A 17,569-nucleotide genomic window follows, 5' to 3' on the forward strand; every position below is an offset into this window, starting at 1 on the left:
AATGAGAAGGAGAGTAGTATCTGACTCTGTCCTTCGAAACAGGAAGCTTGAATAGACAACTAAGCAATGCCTTCCATTTTTTAAGGAAAAAAAATAACTTTTCTTTCAATCATTTGTCGTTCAGTTGCTAAGCTGTGTCCGCCTCTTTGCGACTGCATGGACTGCAGCACACCAGCCTTCCGTGTCCATCACCAACTCCTGGAGTTTACTCAGGCTCATGTCCATCGAGTCGGTGATACCATACAACCATCTCATCCTCTGACGTCCCCTTCTCCTCCTGTATGCATGGGCTAAATTAAGGTCATTTCAAAATCTGAAAATTTACCCCCTAAGTATCCTGTATTAAAAAAATTTTCCAAGAGGTAACTAACAACACACAACAAAGAAATGCACAAAAATGGAGTATTACAAAGATGACAGAAGCCGAGCAGGACCTACAAAAGTGAAAAATGTTCAACAGAAAAACACTATGGATTTGGATTTTCATTTAGAGACAAAGGATTACTTTTTCTTTTTCATACATCCAATCACTTAGTTCTACAGATAATAATATTTAAATATCCATAATACAGTAAACATGACTTCTATTAATTTTTTAGAAGTAATCTATTAGAAAAAACAGAGATTTAATTATAGTTGTGAAAAGAATATAAATGTTATAAACTTGACCAAGTAAAAATAACAGTTTCACTAACAAAACCTAGAAGATGGAGAAGTGAAAAGAAGTGAAAGGAAGTACACCACGTGCCTATCTCTTATTGCTTTTTATTACGGGGAGTAAACAGTTATCGAGAACTATCTACATCAATAAATCAGGAAAAGGTTATTATTATAATGTAATCTTTTAAATTACAATGAAATCTGGTAGGATGAAAATTAAGCTGTAAAAATAGTTTACTCTGCTGCTGCTGCTAAGTCGCTTCAGTCGTGTCCGACTCTGTGAGACCCATAGACAGCAGCCCACCAGGCTCCCCCGTCCCTGGGATTCTCCAGGCAAGAACACTGGAGTGGGTTGCCATTTCCTTCTCCAATGCATGAAAGTGAAGACTGAAAGTGAAGTCGCTCAGTCGTGTCCAACTCTTAGCGACCCCATGGACTGCAGCCTTCCAGGCTCCTCAGTCCATGGGATTTTCCAGGCAAGAGTACTGGAGTGGGGTGCCATTGCCTTCTCCGATAGTTTACTCTAGGGAGTAGCAAAGGGAAGGATGGGTGGGCAGAATGAAAAACTTTCACCTTTTAAGACCATTTTGTTCAAGTGTCATGTTTTATGTAGATTTCACTTTACATTAACTTTAAATGGCACTGCCTGGAGGAGGAAGGCACAGGAAAACAAGGTAAAAGATAAGAAAGGAGGTGGTGTCAGAATAGCATGGTGTCAATTACTCAGCCCAAGCAAATCAAGCAACAGGGACTCCAGACCTGCATGTGAGTCTAGCTGAGCAGGCCTGGTGATCCTGTAGACACACTCACTGTTCATCACTGCAGGTGAGGCTCCTGGGTTCCCCTCGCCTGAGTGTAAAGAAAGAGAGAGCAGACACTGCTTGCTAAGACGGAGAAGATCAGCGCCCAGTACTGCTGCCGTCTGTTGTTTAGTCACGACGTCATGTCTGACTCCACGTGACCCCATGGACTACAGCCCGCCAGGCTCCTCTCTCCATGGGATTTCTCAGGCACGATAGTGGAGTGGGTTGCCAACATTTCCTTCTCCAGGGGATCCTCCCGATCCAAGGAATCAAACCCAAGCCTCCTGCTTGGCAGGTGGATTCTTTACCACTGAGCCACCTGGGGAGCCCAAGTACTGCTGTACTTGTACTAAAGGCTATACTCATTATTCGATGACTTAAGGGTCTACAACCTACAATTTTCTTTCAACTGCCAAGATCATCATCTGAGGGGGGAAAAAAGGGTATTTTAAGATGATCAGAAATGAAATACTGCTGTCTACGTTAAAGTGCAGTAGCCAAAACCAGTTTAGGTGGTGCGTGAACTTTTTGGTGCATAATCTAGCGTGTGCTAAGATTCATTCAGGTAGTTTCTTTCAAAGGAAATTTTAAAAAGCAATGAAGAAGTTTTGACTTTTAATAACTTTTCATGAAATTAATTTAGATAAATGTCAAGTGATAAAGAAATTAATGCTTTATTTAGGCATACTTTAAGATAAACACTCTGATTCTTATTCCTGATAAATCCCAACCATATAACTCTGTCCCATCAAGCAAGATACCAAATTACTTGGTACTTCATGTATTAAACTACACCGTCATAGAACCCGAATTTATCAGGTATACAGTCAGTGCCTTTTTGTGCAGAAGCAAAGTTGTGAATTCTCTTTTTTTCCACTTTCAGAATCATAAGAGCTCACCCTCACTTGTTCCATGTAATCTACTCCTAAGGCCACAGAGTCTCTGTCTTCTATCAAACACTTTATTTCCAATAAAGGAACGATGTGACTAGGAAAGAAGAGAGGAACATATAATCCACTAAGGAAAAATTAAGAAGTGTATGAATCTGCCTGCAACATAAAAACAAAAACACCAATTATCATCCGATAATGCCGAAACACTTAGAATCATGGAATGGTTCTCTTAAAGGACACTACTAAGAAAAATATTTCTTGATTTTCTAATCATCAATAGGAATACAAAATAAATTTAAATGTTAAAGAAAATGAGTGTGAATTCAGTTGGAAATTAATTACTATTCTATGGTTACCAGAGTGTCAAATGATTTTTCACTTTTGAATCACTCAGATCTAAGCAAAAGATTAAATCTTGCCTTTGGCTAAATTCACAGCTCCAGGTAAATGGAAGGAACATTTAAAGTGCTTGTGAATTACGTCTGAACCAATGAGAGAGCTCAAGAACAGGTTCAATATTGACTGCATTCATAAGGCCAGCAGAAAAAGAGGAAAAGGAAGAAAATGCATAGAATAAGAAAGGTACATTAATTAATAAACACAAAATTAAAGGGAAATTATTAATATAATAAAATTCCTTTTATTTTTGTGGACTCAGTCTATCCTATATATCAATTAACTCTATAGCTATATCCTAAATTGTATGATCTATAAGAGGTGAACAAGCTTAGGTTCTCCCAACTAGGAGCAAATGGGTGACCTAAGAGGTGAAGCTTCGAGAAGGGGACTGGGTTAGGCAGGACAAGGAAACACTGCTGTGTGTGGAAGAGAAGAATCGTCGTTGGAGGGCCTGTCATCACCACCAAGCAATTCATTGTCACTAAATTGCCAAGTTGAAAACACAATTCTAACAAATTTCCAGGAAACCTAAGGTAAAAATCCCACTACAATGAATTCCTTAGGACATTTCAATGAGTCTATGCATCCATTTTTATCTATTTCCAGAATATGTCGACCTTTTCTTATTACTGCACGCATGACTCATACATGTAAACACAGCATGCCTCTTACATTCTGTACATCTAAAATAAAACAATGACCAACTTAAATCATCATTACAGATTTTTCAATTTCAAAACTTTTCACCAGGTGAGGTAACTGTACTCACACCTCCTCCACACATCCCTATGTCCCTAAAAGTGAAGAAGTGCTTAGAGGCTGCTTCATGCCAACCTGAAAAAAACCCAAGTAAGGGTTCCTTTCAAAAACATTTTTTATAGCTAACTCTCATCAAGATATTTACTTTAACAAAGCTAAACACTGCAACTGATGGAAAAAATAAAGTATCAACATGTCATCTCAGTCTCTTGCCACCAGATTTCCACATTCATCCTTTCCTATTATAAAAGATTGACTTTTCAAAGTCAATCTCTCCTATAATCCCTACAAAGCCTTATTAGGAGGATGTTCTCTCTTCTTTTCAATCTCTCACTCTTTCGCACTGATTTTCAAACACTCAAGTTTCTCCCTCTCAATTCCACATCTTTCTTCTTTATAAAATTTCCTCATCCTGTACTGACTCAGACGGTAAAGCGTCTGCCTACAATGTGGGAGACCCAGGTTTGATCCCTGGGTTGCGAAGATCCCCTGGAGAAGGAAATGCCAACCCACTCCAGTTCTATTGCCTGGAATACCCGATGGACGGAGGATCCTGGTAGGCTACAGTCCATGGGGTCACAGAGTCGGACACGACTGAGTGACTTTACTTTCACTTTCATACTTACACTTCAACCAAATCTGTCCCCAACAAGGTCAACTTTGATTTCTTTGTTGCTATAAATACAATAGATAATTTCAGTCCTCATTTTGCCTGACATCTCTGCAACAAAGAACTTCATCACAATACCCATAATCTCATATCCACCACCCCGCATCCTCTCACTTAGCTAAACCGTCCTGCATCTCCTTCAGATCCTCCTTAGTCTTGACTCCTAAGGAGAATCAGATCCCAATGCTTCCACCACATGCTCAACTTCCTTCTCTCTAAAGCCCCATCTTACTTGTGCCTACCTCAATCCAAGTCCATCTTGAAGACCAAGGATTATACTGATTATATTTTATGTGATTCATCACTATACAACCAATTCCAAAACAAAGCACCTGGCATATAATAAGCACTCAACAGATATATAGCTGCCTGAATTATTTTAAACCAACCTGAAATAAACTTAGAATGACAAATTCTAACAGACATATCATCACGAAATGAAGCAAATGGTTGTTATGCTTCTTCGGGAGCCAGAAGGCCCTGCTAGAAATGGTTCAAGTATATTCACATACTAGAGCTAATACTCTATTCATCCAACCTAATAAATATAAATGACATAATCAAGTTTTTAATAGTAACAGTTAATCACTGTCAAAATGGACAAAATCCAAATATCACTGGTACCACTCAACTACGTGTTTCCTAATCAAATAAAAAGTATGTTGCTTCGAAATGCATAATCCTAGAGAAACAAAAGCCATAAAAAATACCATCTCTAGGGGGAAATACCCAGTTATTCCATACCCAGTAGAGACCTACGTGCAAGTATATTAAAAAAAAATTAATTCAAAGCTGTGCTAATGTTTCACTCTCTCACAATCCTTTCATCTTTTCAGATACAAGGTATCAACACCTAGGACATCAGGGCATCCTGCTCACTGACAGCTGGAATCTCCATACATGAGAGACTAACAGGCTACATTCTAAGGTTAGTATGAAGTTAATTTGAAACTGGGTTTGCCTGGAAACCTCACTATTTTCCTTAGACTGTATGTTTATTTTCAATGGTTTCAGAGGAATGACAGAAATGACACATGAGGATTAGAGCTCACCCCCACCCCTGCAAGGTACTGTCACAGCTAATGCAAAAGCTTCATTTTAAACAGATCAAAATCTATTTAAAAAGTTAGCACTCAGAGCAGAAGATGCAGCAGCTATCTTCAGACAGCACATTTCACGAACAAACAGAAGATGTAATACATTAACAAACAGGAGATATAAAACGTTAATTACATAATCACTTAAATATTACAAAGATGACAATTACATAAGGTGAAATCGCTTTTAAATTTTCCAAAAGAATTCTTATCATGATGAGCCAACAGTTGAACCATCTGGATCTGAAAAACAAACTGTGACAACACTCGCAATATTTATAAGCTGGGCAAAGTTAAGGAGGAAGAATTCCCAAGAGGTGCAATGAAGACAAGAACAGATGAATTTATTCTCTACCACTGCAGAAAAATGAAATCAGTAAGATTGGAAAAAATATGAAAAGAAGAGTTAACAATGATGTCACAGGAAACAGGATTCAAAAGTATCTATCTGATCTTTCAAGCCTTAAGAATTGTTATTTTACTGTGAAAGTGAAAAGTGAAAGGGAAGTCGCTCAGTCGTGTCTGACTCTTCGACCCCATGGACTGTAGCCTACCAGACTCCTCTGTCCATGGTCTTTTCCAGGCAAGAGTACAGGAGTGGGTTACCATTTCCTTCTCCAGGAGATCTTCCCAACCCAGGGACTGAACCCAGGTCTCCCGCATTGTAGGCAGACACTTTACCGTCTGCGCCACCAAGGAAGTCCTATTTTACTGTACTGTCCATTTATAAACAAGAAAGCTAAACTAGGATACAGCACTTAGTAATTCTCAATGTTTATTAACATTGTATATTACACAACTCCTATATTAAAACTGATGGCAGAGTCAGCTTTAAAAATTTGATGTTAGCTTACCTTATGCAACTGTAATGTTTAAAAGTGCTGGCAGCTTTCTGACATTCCAGGCACAGCTGAATAGCTCCTGGATAGTCTTCCTCCTGGAGAGAGCAACAACAGAAGTCATTAGGACAGAAACATTTTTCTTAAAAGACTCTGAAAGGGGGCCTCCCTGGTGGTCCAGTGGTTAAGACTCCGCCTTGCAGTGCAAGGGACACGGGTTACATCCCTGGTCCGGGAAGATCCACATATGCTGGGCAACTAAGTCCATGCACCACAGCTACTGAACCTGTTCTCTAGGGCCCTTGAGCCACAACTACTGAGCGCACAGTACTAAAGCCAGTGCCTAGAACCTGTGCTCCGCAACAAGAGAAGCCAAGGCAGTGAGAAGCCTGTGCACCCCACTTGTCGCAACTAGAGAAAGCCCATGCACAACAATGAAGACCCAGTGCAGGCAAAAATAAAAATCATTTTTAAAAGTCTCTGAAAAGGATAAACCTCTGTTCATACTCTATCTAAAAGTTACACTACCAGGAAGTTTTAATTCTTCTCAAAGATTATAATATGAACAACAGATAAATAGTAAAATATAACAAAGGAACTAGCTCCAGATCTAAAATGTAGCATGGAAAAAATATGTTGTGCCCATAAATACACAGTAATAGCCCTCTGAGACCATGACCATGACAAAGCGTACACGGAAGTATAAGCTGCTTCAGAGAGAAGGAGTTCTTTAACTGTTAACATATCTTCTTTCAGTTGTGTTTATATAAAAAACGTTCCAATTTTATTCTACTTGCAAGCAACATTCAACAGTTTTACCATCAATGAATCCATAAATATCCTTAAATAAATTTGGAAAATAAAGTGAAATATTCATTAATGGCCTCAGGATATTTTTAACACCTGAACAGAGTAATTTACTGCCGAATTAATTTTTCATATGGATTTCTTAAACCATAGTTCAGTGGTAATAGTTTAGAAGTAACACAGTGTTTAAACAGAAAACCATTAAAAAAAAATGTTCCTTAAGTTCATATCTAAATTCAACAAAGGCAATTCAAACCATAGGGGATGCAGAGATCATGACAAAGTACCTACCTAAAGGTGCTTGAGAATTATGGGGAAACACACATACTACATTAGGCCTTGGTGAACCTTATAACAGAAGTATATAAGAAATGCTAAGAAAGCCATTGAAGAGAAAACAGATGGCTCACTCAGAAAATCAATATATATATGAGGGCTTCCCTAGCAGTCCAGTGGATAGGAATCTGCCTGCCAATGCAGGGGACACAGGTTCAGCCCCTGGTCCGGGACGGGCAGGGCAGCAAAGCCTGCATGCCAGAAATACTGAGCTTGCATGCCAGAACTACCAAAGCCCATGCTCTAGAGCCCGTGCCCTGCAACAAGAGAAGTCACCACAACGAAGAGGAGCTCCCGTCTGCCGTTACTAGGGAAAGCCCTCGTGCAGCAACAAAGACCCAGCACAGCCAAAAATTTTAAAAATTAGTAATTAAAAAAATATGTGTGTGTGTGTATGTATATATATATATATATATAAGACACCAAAATAACTAATACATGCCATCTTAATCAAATTACTACTTCATGTTACATGAAAAAGGTAATTTCATTGCTATTTGGGCCCAGATATAACGGAAACATACTGAAATTAACATTCCTACATTGCTACACACTGAACATTCCCACACACTGAACATTCCCCCCAATAAATTTTTCTGAATGAAGTCTATCATGACAATAGTAAAAGATGCACAAGAGTAGAAACAGTAAGGTCCTTTACTGTTTAAAAATGCTCTTTATACCATACACCAATTGGAGAAAAATGCACATCTGAGGTTTTTTTCACAATAATTCTCTAATATTATGAGGAGCACCAAACTTCCAAGCCTTGTACAAACTTACCTCCAGCATTTCACTTAGGCGGACATCTGTTCTTTGCTGAAAAATAACAGAAATGCAAAGGTAAAACCTGTTTCAACCATAAAATTAAATTTTAATTTTTAAAAAGGAACTAGTATATACCAATGTTTTTATCGTTCTCAGAGATTTCAGAAGTCCAATCAGCAACTGACGTTTCCTCTGATTTGCAAGGAGGCCTAAACTAGCTTGAGTAAAACCTTCCTTTGCAATATTCAAGTGTCTGTAAAAATGAGCAATAAATAGTTCAGTTTTTCTAGTATAAGAACCCTATACACACAGAACAATTAGGCAGTTAATGAGACAGTATCCTGGACTGCTCTTAAATTTGGGGATTGTGAGCCCTCTGACCGATTGAACAGATTGACCGATCTGTTCAATGGCTCAAAATAAACCAGCATTACCAGAGTGGTAGGTGGTCTTCTACCAGACTTTAAACTGTTACTAGTTCATCACAAAAAAAGTGCAGAAATTGAGAGCAAGCATTTAGAAACATGTAGAGCAAAAGTTGACGCAACAATTTTATGCTTGATGACTCTAACCAAAAAAATTTTAAACACACAGAGCAAAAGTTGACATGCTAATTTTATGCTTAATGAATCTGATAATAGAAAAAATGAAGACTGTATTTTATATGTGTTTGTCTTTTTTTTAATTTATTCTAGCAATTTGTTTTTATTGCATTTTATAAAAACAACAATCTGTAACATGTTGGAAATTAAAGGAAAAAAAAAAGGCTGGTCCTTCACCAAAGACAGTTTGAGAAGCACTGATTTAAGCAATACAAAAACACTAATATTTGGGGACTTTCCTGGCAATCCAGTGGTTAAAGACTTCACCTTCCAAAGCAGGGGGTGTAGGTTTGATCCCTGGTCAGGGAACTAAAATTCCATATACCTCAGGGCCAAAAAACCAGAACATAAACAACAGAAGCAACATTATAACAAATTTGATAAAGATTTTTAAAATGGCCCACATTAAAAAAAAAAAAAAAAACTTAAGAAAACTAATATTTTTAATCCTTAACTAGATTTTAAAACATTTTCCACACACCTTCTTAGTGCAGTTTATAAATCATGATGTATGTTCAGTTAATGAATAGCATTCTAGAAACCACAATCGTAATTTAAAAACTCAATTTTCCAAGACAGTTTCTCTTAAATGTTATTTAGCTTAAAGAACAAAGCATCATCAAACACAATACCTCCTCCCATTGGTGCAGATTACAGCAGCTAACTGAAGACCTGTTTGTAATGAGGTAACTCTTTCAAGTTCCTATGGAAAGATGAGGTGTAGGTTACTGTGCGAGGCATTTTATCTTTCTTTCTTATTGATATGGTTCTCTAACAAAAACTTTAGTGGGTTTCAAAGAGAAGCCTGCTTGATAAACAAAGTAACAACAAAGATACCTGAACTTGTACACTGTTGGTATATTTCTCATAAAATCATTTTAGATAACTACTTTGAATTGATTTTCATCATGGCATGTCATAAAATATTTAGGCAGTATTGCTTGTAAGGAAATGTAGACCCATCCTCTTTTCAGTTCAGTTCAGTCGCTCAGTCGTGTCTGACTCTTTGCGACCCCATGAATCGCAGCACGCCAGGCCTTCCTGTCCATCACCATCCTCTTTTAGATGGGTGTAAATAAATACTAATAATATATTCGTTTAAATGTTTCTATCCAAGAGAACTTCATAAGATAATGACAAATACGACAAACATGATTTGTTTGCTAAGATGCTTTTACAGTGAATGGCTTTGTTTGAACACAGATATTTCAGTGCATTCTGAAGTCTCTGTTTTTCTGATGAAAAGGCAGATTCAAAGAGACAGTTCCAATTTTATCATAGTTTAAAGGCAGACTGAGCAATCACTGTTGATGATCTGAGTTGCAAAATACACAGAAGCAATTTTCATTGGCTGTTCTTAAGTTAGGAAAACCAAACAGATTAGAGTCAGATATAAAAACTCTTTCATTTCCCATAGTTTGGTAAATTCCCCACATGAGAGAAAAAACCATATACAAACACAACCCAAATAAAATTAATATGTTGCTATAAACTACAGACAAAAGAATAAATATTTCAAATTCCAAATATAAGTCACTCACACATTTTTAATATTTTACTTTACAAATAACAAATATTATCCTACCTTGACATAAGCAGGCTGTTTTTCAAGGATTAAATCTGCTACTTTTTTTGAGACCTAGAAGAACATGCAATCAAATAAAGGAAATAAAAGAAAAAGCCTCATGCTTCCTATTACATTTTACATTTAAAGTTTTAGCAAGAACATTCAACAGGGCTTCTCAATCACTCCTACAGCAGATTCTGGCATGCTATGGCCACACACGTCTCTGTTCACGAATTTAGTCAAAGAGGTATAGCACGTAGCATAATACCTGGTCCTTAATAGAAACTCAATAAATGGTCATTATTACTGTTAATAACATGAGTAGCATTATTTGATTTCACTAACATGTGCAAAAGTCTATCTATCTTTAAGGGTACTGGAGTTGCTTTCAAAAGACAGACTTAAGATAAAAAAATATTTAATCTACTCAAGTTACGGAAATACCATCTGGGAAACAGAAAATATCCTTGTCCCCTTTAAACTCTTTGTACTGCATAAGAAGACAAACAGCAATTTGGTCCACTACTTCTGAAAACCTGAAAATATGCTTTTTTGGAGCGCTATGAAGATACTGAGGTTTCTTGGTCAGTTTCATGAATAATGTTAGTGTATGCAATGTAGAACTCTAATGATCTGGAACACAAGTTTCTTATTTCACAATCTCAGGGACCTCTGCAGCCCTGCACTGAAGGGGCACCATGACCAGCAATGACCATGACCATGCTGAGGGGCACAGAAGGCACTTAGTGACCATCTGCTCAAGAAATACAATCGTATCCCCTGCCCCAACGCAGCTGAGGACAAAACGTTACACACGCATTCAACTACTACATTAATTCTTTCATGTTTTCTTAATCTGCTCTGAATTTGTGTAGATCTGTATAGACAGGAACTTGTAGGGATGTGCACAGACAGAAACCCACTGAATCTTACCAAACTGTTTTCTGAGTCATTCGTTCATTTGTGTGTGTTCATTGCTTTTTGTTTATTGTTACGGGTTTTTCCATTTTTCTTGTTTTAAATAGACCATGTGGCTATTTTAGCTTCCACGGCACCAGGCAGTGTGCTGAGTGCTTTTCTTGCATTACCTCAATTAGTAATTAGGACAATCTACTGAAATGGGTGACATGTTTCCTTATTTTCCAGGGGGTGTAATCTTAGACACAGTAATAATTCACCCGCAGTAAGTTGCAAGGTCACGGTTCAAGGCCAGGTTGATCAGATTCCAAAGGCCACTATGCTACATGGCCCTTGTGGTGGGATTCATTCCCAAAATACTACTACCACATGAGTTACAGAAGAGGGGGGAGTACATATTAAAACACGCTGAGACCAAAAGGCAAAAGGTGCCACCATCCACTGAACTCAAATTCTCCAGAACCGCAACATGCTTTTACTATACAAGTGCTGAGGGCCCTTCCCCACGCTACTGCTACCAGCCTCTAGGAGATCTCAGCACCCACTGAGGCCTCTGGGTATAACCCCAAAGATACAGAAGTATATCTTCCTTTGTCTCATGTATTATTAAAGATCGTATGTTAAATTAAAATGGCTGAACGTATTATTACTGCTTTTAGTATTAAAAAATTAACAAGACTACTTAATACCATTATTTAATCTCCTACAGTACTGAGTTTTATAAAAGGAATTCAGCCTAACACAAAAAAAACAGAAAATCACAGAATTTTACATCATTAGGTAAAATGCAGGCCCAGCCCACTACTTCACAAATGACACAAGAGATTTAGCAAGGCAAAGTGACTTGCCCAATGTCACACGATTAATAGTGACAGCAGTTCAGACTTTCTGAATCTTAACCCTGTATTCTCTTTGGACCTTTCAACTAGAAGTGGGAGCCTCTACTCTGATATAAGAACATTCTATCATAAAACTGTGGGTTAGGAAAAAAAAAACTATGGATAGGAAAGTCACACACCATGTGACAAGGAGCAATCTAAGCAGGTACTTAGTAATTTGAAAAAAATAAATTCAAAATTCTTTCATCATGTTTAGGATTCCAGAGAAAGAACACCAAGTTCTAGAAGCAAATCTATCAAAGTAATATGAGGGGAACTGAATAGTAAATTTGAATACATAGAAATGTATCATTTGAGTCAAAGTCATGTCAAATAATAAGATTTGTTTAAAATGTTAGTGTATTAGTGAAACCATAAAACCTGTAAACATTACACTGCTCTGTTGTTTCCTTTACAGTTTTGTCAGAAATGTGTCTTTTACTTACTGCAGCTTGCTGTTGTTTCAATTTGTCTCTGTACTCCTCTAATTCTTGCAAATTGAGAACAGGAGGGAGCTTCTAAAAGGAAAAATCCATAAACAAAGAGTGAAAAAAATCAATTGTTTAGTTTCACTTCCCTGCACACCTAAGTAAGGGATTACAATCTGCACATACAAAAGTGTCACACCTCACACCTCCTGTCCTTCCAACCTCCGCACTAGACCCCAGACACCAGCCTGTATATCTGGTACTAACCCTCTGGGGTTCAAGCTCCACCCTCCCTCTGCTATCTCCACTGCCACCACCTCCAACCTCCTGGAAATCCCACTCCTGTGGGGACTCCTGGCCCCTAAGCTGGGAAACTCTGCTTCCAATACCTGTAACAGGAGAATGTGAGAAAGTTCCTAACCCTAATTCCCCAGTCTACCAGCCACTGGTATCTCCCTAGTCGTCCACGACAGAACTCAAAACCTACTTCCCCTCTGAAATACGAATGGAAATTAACGCCTACACGTGTAGTGCGATAGTGATGGTTATTTGAAGACACAGATTATACATACTCCGGAGGACAGTATGAAAGTGAAAGTGTAGTCGCTCAGCTGTGTCTGACTCTTTGCAACTCCATGGACTGCAGCCCGCCAGGCTCCTCTGTCCATGGGATTCTCCAGGCCAGAATACTGGAGTGGGTTGCCATTCCCTTCTCCAGGGGATCTTTCTGACCCAGTGATCAAACCCAGGTCTCCCGCATTCCAGGCAGATTCTTTACCATCTGAGCCACCAGGGAAACCCAGAGGGCAGTATGGGAACTAACAAAAATGCAGGCCATGGTGAAGATGGGAAAATACAAGGTTAGACCTCCAGTCTCAGTCAAATGATGACGAAATTTCCGAATAAGCTGGGTACTAACTCTAGGTACTACATATGAAGCATGTATGCATACAGCATTTGGTTTCATCTAAAACCCAAATTTTACTATTCTGACTTTTTTTAATTCTTATAAATTTAAAATGCCAAAGTTATAAACATTATGGCACAGGGGTATTTTTCACAACTAAATAATGATGTAAATATACTTTCATGATTAAAAGTCTCAGAGCTTTCCTAAACATATTTAGCCAACGTAAAATAAGATAGAGGCAGTACACTAACATAATTGTGTGCTGAGAGTTAAAAATGAAAAATACAAAAATTAACCTTACATTTAAAAAAATAATCTCATCTTTAAACAATGCTGAAAGTTCATTTAATCACAATGTGGTTATCACAGATAGGTCCTAGTATCAAAAATAAATACAATGACCCTAAAAACCATTCATATTTCACTCACAAATTTAAATCACTGAACAAAACTGGCTTTAGATAGGTTTTAATGAATTTTTTTACCTCCAGTTCATATTTAACAATATCAAATGAATCTGTAGAAAAATACACTTGTTCAATACTATTAATTAGTTCTTGTTCAGCTTGAGGGTCACTAGGCTGTTCTCGAAGTTCTCGGAATTCCTCCTTTAAGGGAAAACAAACAACAAAAAAAAAATTATAGCACTTGTAGTTGCTATAATTCTATCCGCACAGAAATAATCATCTGTCTTAAGCCTGACCAATCTCCTGGGGAACACTGACCAAGGAGACAAACACAGAAAACAGGAAGAAAGTTTGTGAAAAGTTAGGAAAAAGTCAAACACTAAAAATCACCCATCTATTGGAGGAAAATACTAGCCAGTTTTAAGATTCAGATTTTATTTTCAATTCCTGGTGTATCAACTAGTAGTTGAGAAAATTCAGATGTTAAACAAAAAGAAAAAAAAGTGACTACCTAATACCTATCATATATACACACAGTTTCTTCATCTCAAGTGTGTTAGTCGCTCAGTCGTGTCCAACTCTTTGCGACCCCATGGACTGTAGGGATCCATGGGGTTCCCCATGGAGCCCCACCTGGCTCCTCTGTCCATGGAATTCTCCAGGCAAGAATACTGGAGTGGATAGCCATTCCCCTCTCCAGGGGATCTTCCCAACCCGGGGACTGAACTCAGGTCTTTCGCACTGCAGGCAGATTCTTTACTGTCTGAGCCTCCAGGGAAGCCCTCTCTTCGTCTAACAATGCTCTAGAATCTGTCCCACCACAGATAACCAGTGGACAACATTTCAGTGACTTTCGGGTCACAATCAGTATTGGAACCCTGAACAGATTTTCTGCTGAAAATCTCACTGCTTGGCTAAGAAAAACTTGTTCCACAAAAGGTTCACAAGGGACTTCCCTAGTGGTCCAGAGGTTAACAATCCGCCTTTCAAGGCAGGAGATTCAGGTTCAATCCCTGGTTGGAGAACTAAGATCCCATATACCAAGGGTGGGGCAACTGAGCCCAGGAGCTGTAACTAGAGAGCCTGCAGGTCGCAATGAAAGATCCTGAGTATCACAACTAAGACCCAATACAGTCAAAAACAAATAAATACTAAAAAAAAAAAAAAAAAGGCTCACAAGGTTACTTCTGTACTCCCATGAGGCTTCCTTCAAAGTGTACTGATACTATAATTAATGAACCGATTATGAACCTAAAGCTCTGACAAACTGCTTGCTTTCTAAAGATACATTATGGGGCCTCTGTGGATACGCAACCAAAAAGAGCTTAATAGACAAGTCCTTATCCTTGCATCCTTATCCTATGTAGGTTCACTGCATAATCGGATAAAACTTCAGTTAACTGGGAAATTTCAGTAATACAGATACCCACTTTCTGCCACAGTAATTAATCAAAACATTATTACAGACATATAATTTAATTATTTGGCTTTATTCAAATTAATCTCAAACATTTATGTACACAAAAAGAAATCAGTATTTAAAATCATTTTACAGTCAAAATAATATTTAACAAGAATTCTTAATGAATCACCACTAATTAAATATACAGAAATTATATGGTTAATTTGAGGACCAAACTTTCCAAGTAGAGGCACTCTAGATTACTTTATTGCAGGGCATAGTTTTCATTTGTAGAAAAGAAAAAAAGGAAGAGCCTAGCTTATATATCTTTAGGATTTTAATTTATATCTTAAATTTATACAATTACTATAAAATTATTTCCTCTCAGTAGATCCAAGCTAAAAGAAAGCATTAGAGCAATAAACCTGAAATTTAATAGTTAACTGTTTACATTTAAAATTCTGATAAATTGAAAACAGAAGGTAAAATCATAAAAACTAAACCTGCCGAATTAAAAGTGCATGAAAAAGAATATGCTTCTTCAGTACCAAAACTCAACTTATAAAAATATACTAACCAAAAACATAAACAGGTTAAAGAGACCGCCATCACTGATTTTGCTGCGATTAGATACAATGAGTGCAGTAAGAAATCCATCATGGTAACAGTGGGAGCTGTATTCCGGTGGGGGTTTATCTACAGCACACTCAGTTGTGCAGCACCTTGGACAACGGCACAGAAGCGTTCCAACAGACTTGTGTTAAACCCACAATATTTGCGGAAGGGTTCCAACTAGTTAGTGTAGCCACAGGCCACCTCCCTGAATGCAGTGGAAATCTGAATTGACAGTGAGACATGAAATAGAAAAAGAGATCAGAAATTCCTGGCACTCTCTCTCCCTAAAGGTGCGCAGGCATTTGAAATACCAGCTTCAGATACCGCAAGCTGAGGGAAGGAATAAAGCCCGAGCGAGGGTATGCCTCCCTAGTAATTCCACAGCACCACTGGCAAATAAATGTACTTGGGACTATTCACACACCAAAAAAACTGAAGATTACAAAAATGCCTAAGAATGAAAACTATCAGATGTGAAACAAGTTGGAAATTCAAACAGACTGCAGTGAATGAGCACTGTCATCTCAAATGTGTAAATGGCATTAACTCCATGCTGAGGTTCTCCCTATATATACTACCTACTGACTAATCAAAGGGAAAGACACAGGTTTTAGCTGTAACTCGGCTATTAACCTTAGTTAATATCAACTTAGTCTCCTCATGCCTATTTTTTTTCCACCTGTAAAGGACATACACACACACTCCAAATGACAGTGAAACAAATATCCAAAGTTATTAAGAATGTCAGAGGGAAAACATGATTTATAAATATCTCACAAATGCTCATTTCACAAAGGTGATATATGTGTAAAAACAAAATGCACAGTCTATATATGTATATAAAAGGTCAAATGCCATTCCTTCGTAGAACACTAAGCAATTGTATCACTGAGAGCAGACAGACTAAAAAGAATTTCAAAGAAGTGACATGCAACACTTAAACACTGGACTAAGTAACCTGGAAGTGAGGGAGAGAGAAAAATCAAGAAAGATAGAAAAAGAAACACAGCACACAAAGCAGAATTCAACCAAAACAAATGCCTGACGCCATGTCCCTATAAAACACCCTCTCCTTTCAGGGGCTCCTGTTTGAACACACACGTCTGACCTCAGTCAGAACACGCTCCGTTCTGCCTGGAAGCATGATCACCGTGTTCCCTTTAATCCCGCTGCACTGCTGTCTGTAAGACTCAGCCACTACCCAATCTCTCTCTAAACGTCTCATTGCTGTCAGTGCCGGCGGCTCCATCAGATTACACACTTCTTGAGGACGGAGGCTTTTCTTTATTCTCCATCATTTGCTCCCAAGTGCCAAGGCACACTGTAGATAAAAATCATGGATCAAACTAAAACTAATTTACACAGTGAATCGTATTTTTAAAAAAAAAGGAATATAAGAACAAAGGGAAAGGAAGAGACTGTATCTTCTTGTTTTGATAGTCAAAATTATCCACAAACTCCTAAGGAAAGGCTTCTTTCTTCTAAATAGAAGTAACAATAAATGTAAAATGATTGTAGGAATATTTTATGCATATAAAGTAGAAAAATAAAAAAAAACAGCTAGACAGTATATTCCTAAAACAATCACTCCATAATTTTACCATTATGTAAACTGGTTCCCTAGGATTGGAAATGTACAAAAGTATTAATTCTTCACCTAAAACAGAACTAGTTTTGCAAGCCAAACCAGTTTTGCCACATATATATGTATGCGGCAAAACTTTACATAAACAAACAAAAGATTCCCTACAAAACAAATTTAAAGGTATAATCAGGGGAGTAGAATAATAAATGAAACTCCTCAAGCCAAT

The 17,569-nt window shown here is 37.8% G+C and overlaps 1 protein-coding gene across 1 annotated transcript in view; it reads right to left on the minus strand.

Annotated features, from left to right (window-relative positions):
• Positions 1–17,569, minus strand: part of CCDC132 (coiled-coil domain containing 132) — a 132,712-nt gene that overhangs the window by 96,739 nt on the left and 18,404 nt on the right. The window contains exons 3-9 of the mRNA XM_010839776.1: positions 13,820–13,942; positions 12,443–12,514; positions 10,219–10,272; positions 9,266–9,336; positions 8,167–8,284; positions 8,047–8,082; positions 6,136–6,218 (exon numbers count right to left, since the gene is read on the minus strand). Coding sequence (XP_010838078.1) covers positions 6,136–6,218; positions 8,047–8,082; positions 8,167–8,284; positions 9,266–9,336; positions 10,219–10,272; positions 12,443–12,514; positions 13,820–13,942 — 557 coding nt within the window. The remainder of the gene's footprint in view (positions 1–6,135; positions 6,219–8,046; positions 8,083–8,166; positions 8,285–9,265; positions 9,337–10,218; positions 10,273–12,442; positions 12,515–13,819; positions 13,943–17,569) is intronic.

The sequence above is a fragment of the Bison bison genome, unplaced genomic scaffold, assembly GCF_000754665.1.
Source record: "Bison bison bison isolate TAMUID 2011002044 unplaced genomic scaffold, Bison_UMD1.0 scf7180017864134, whole genome shotgun sequence".
Lineage (NCBI taxonomy): Eukaryota > Metazoa > Chordata > Mammalia > Artiodactyla > Bovidae > Bison > Bison bison.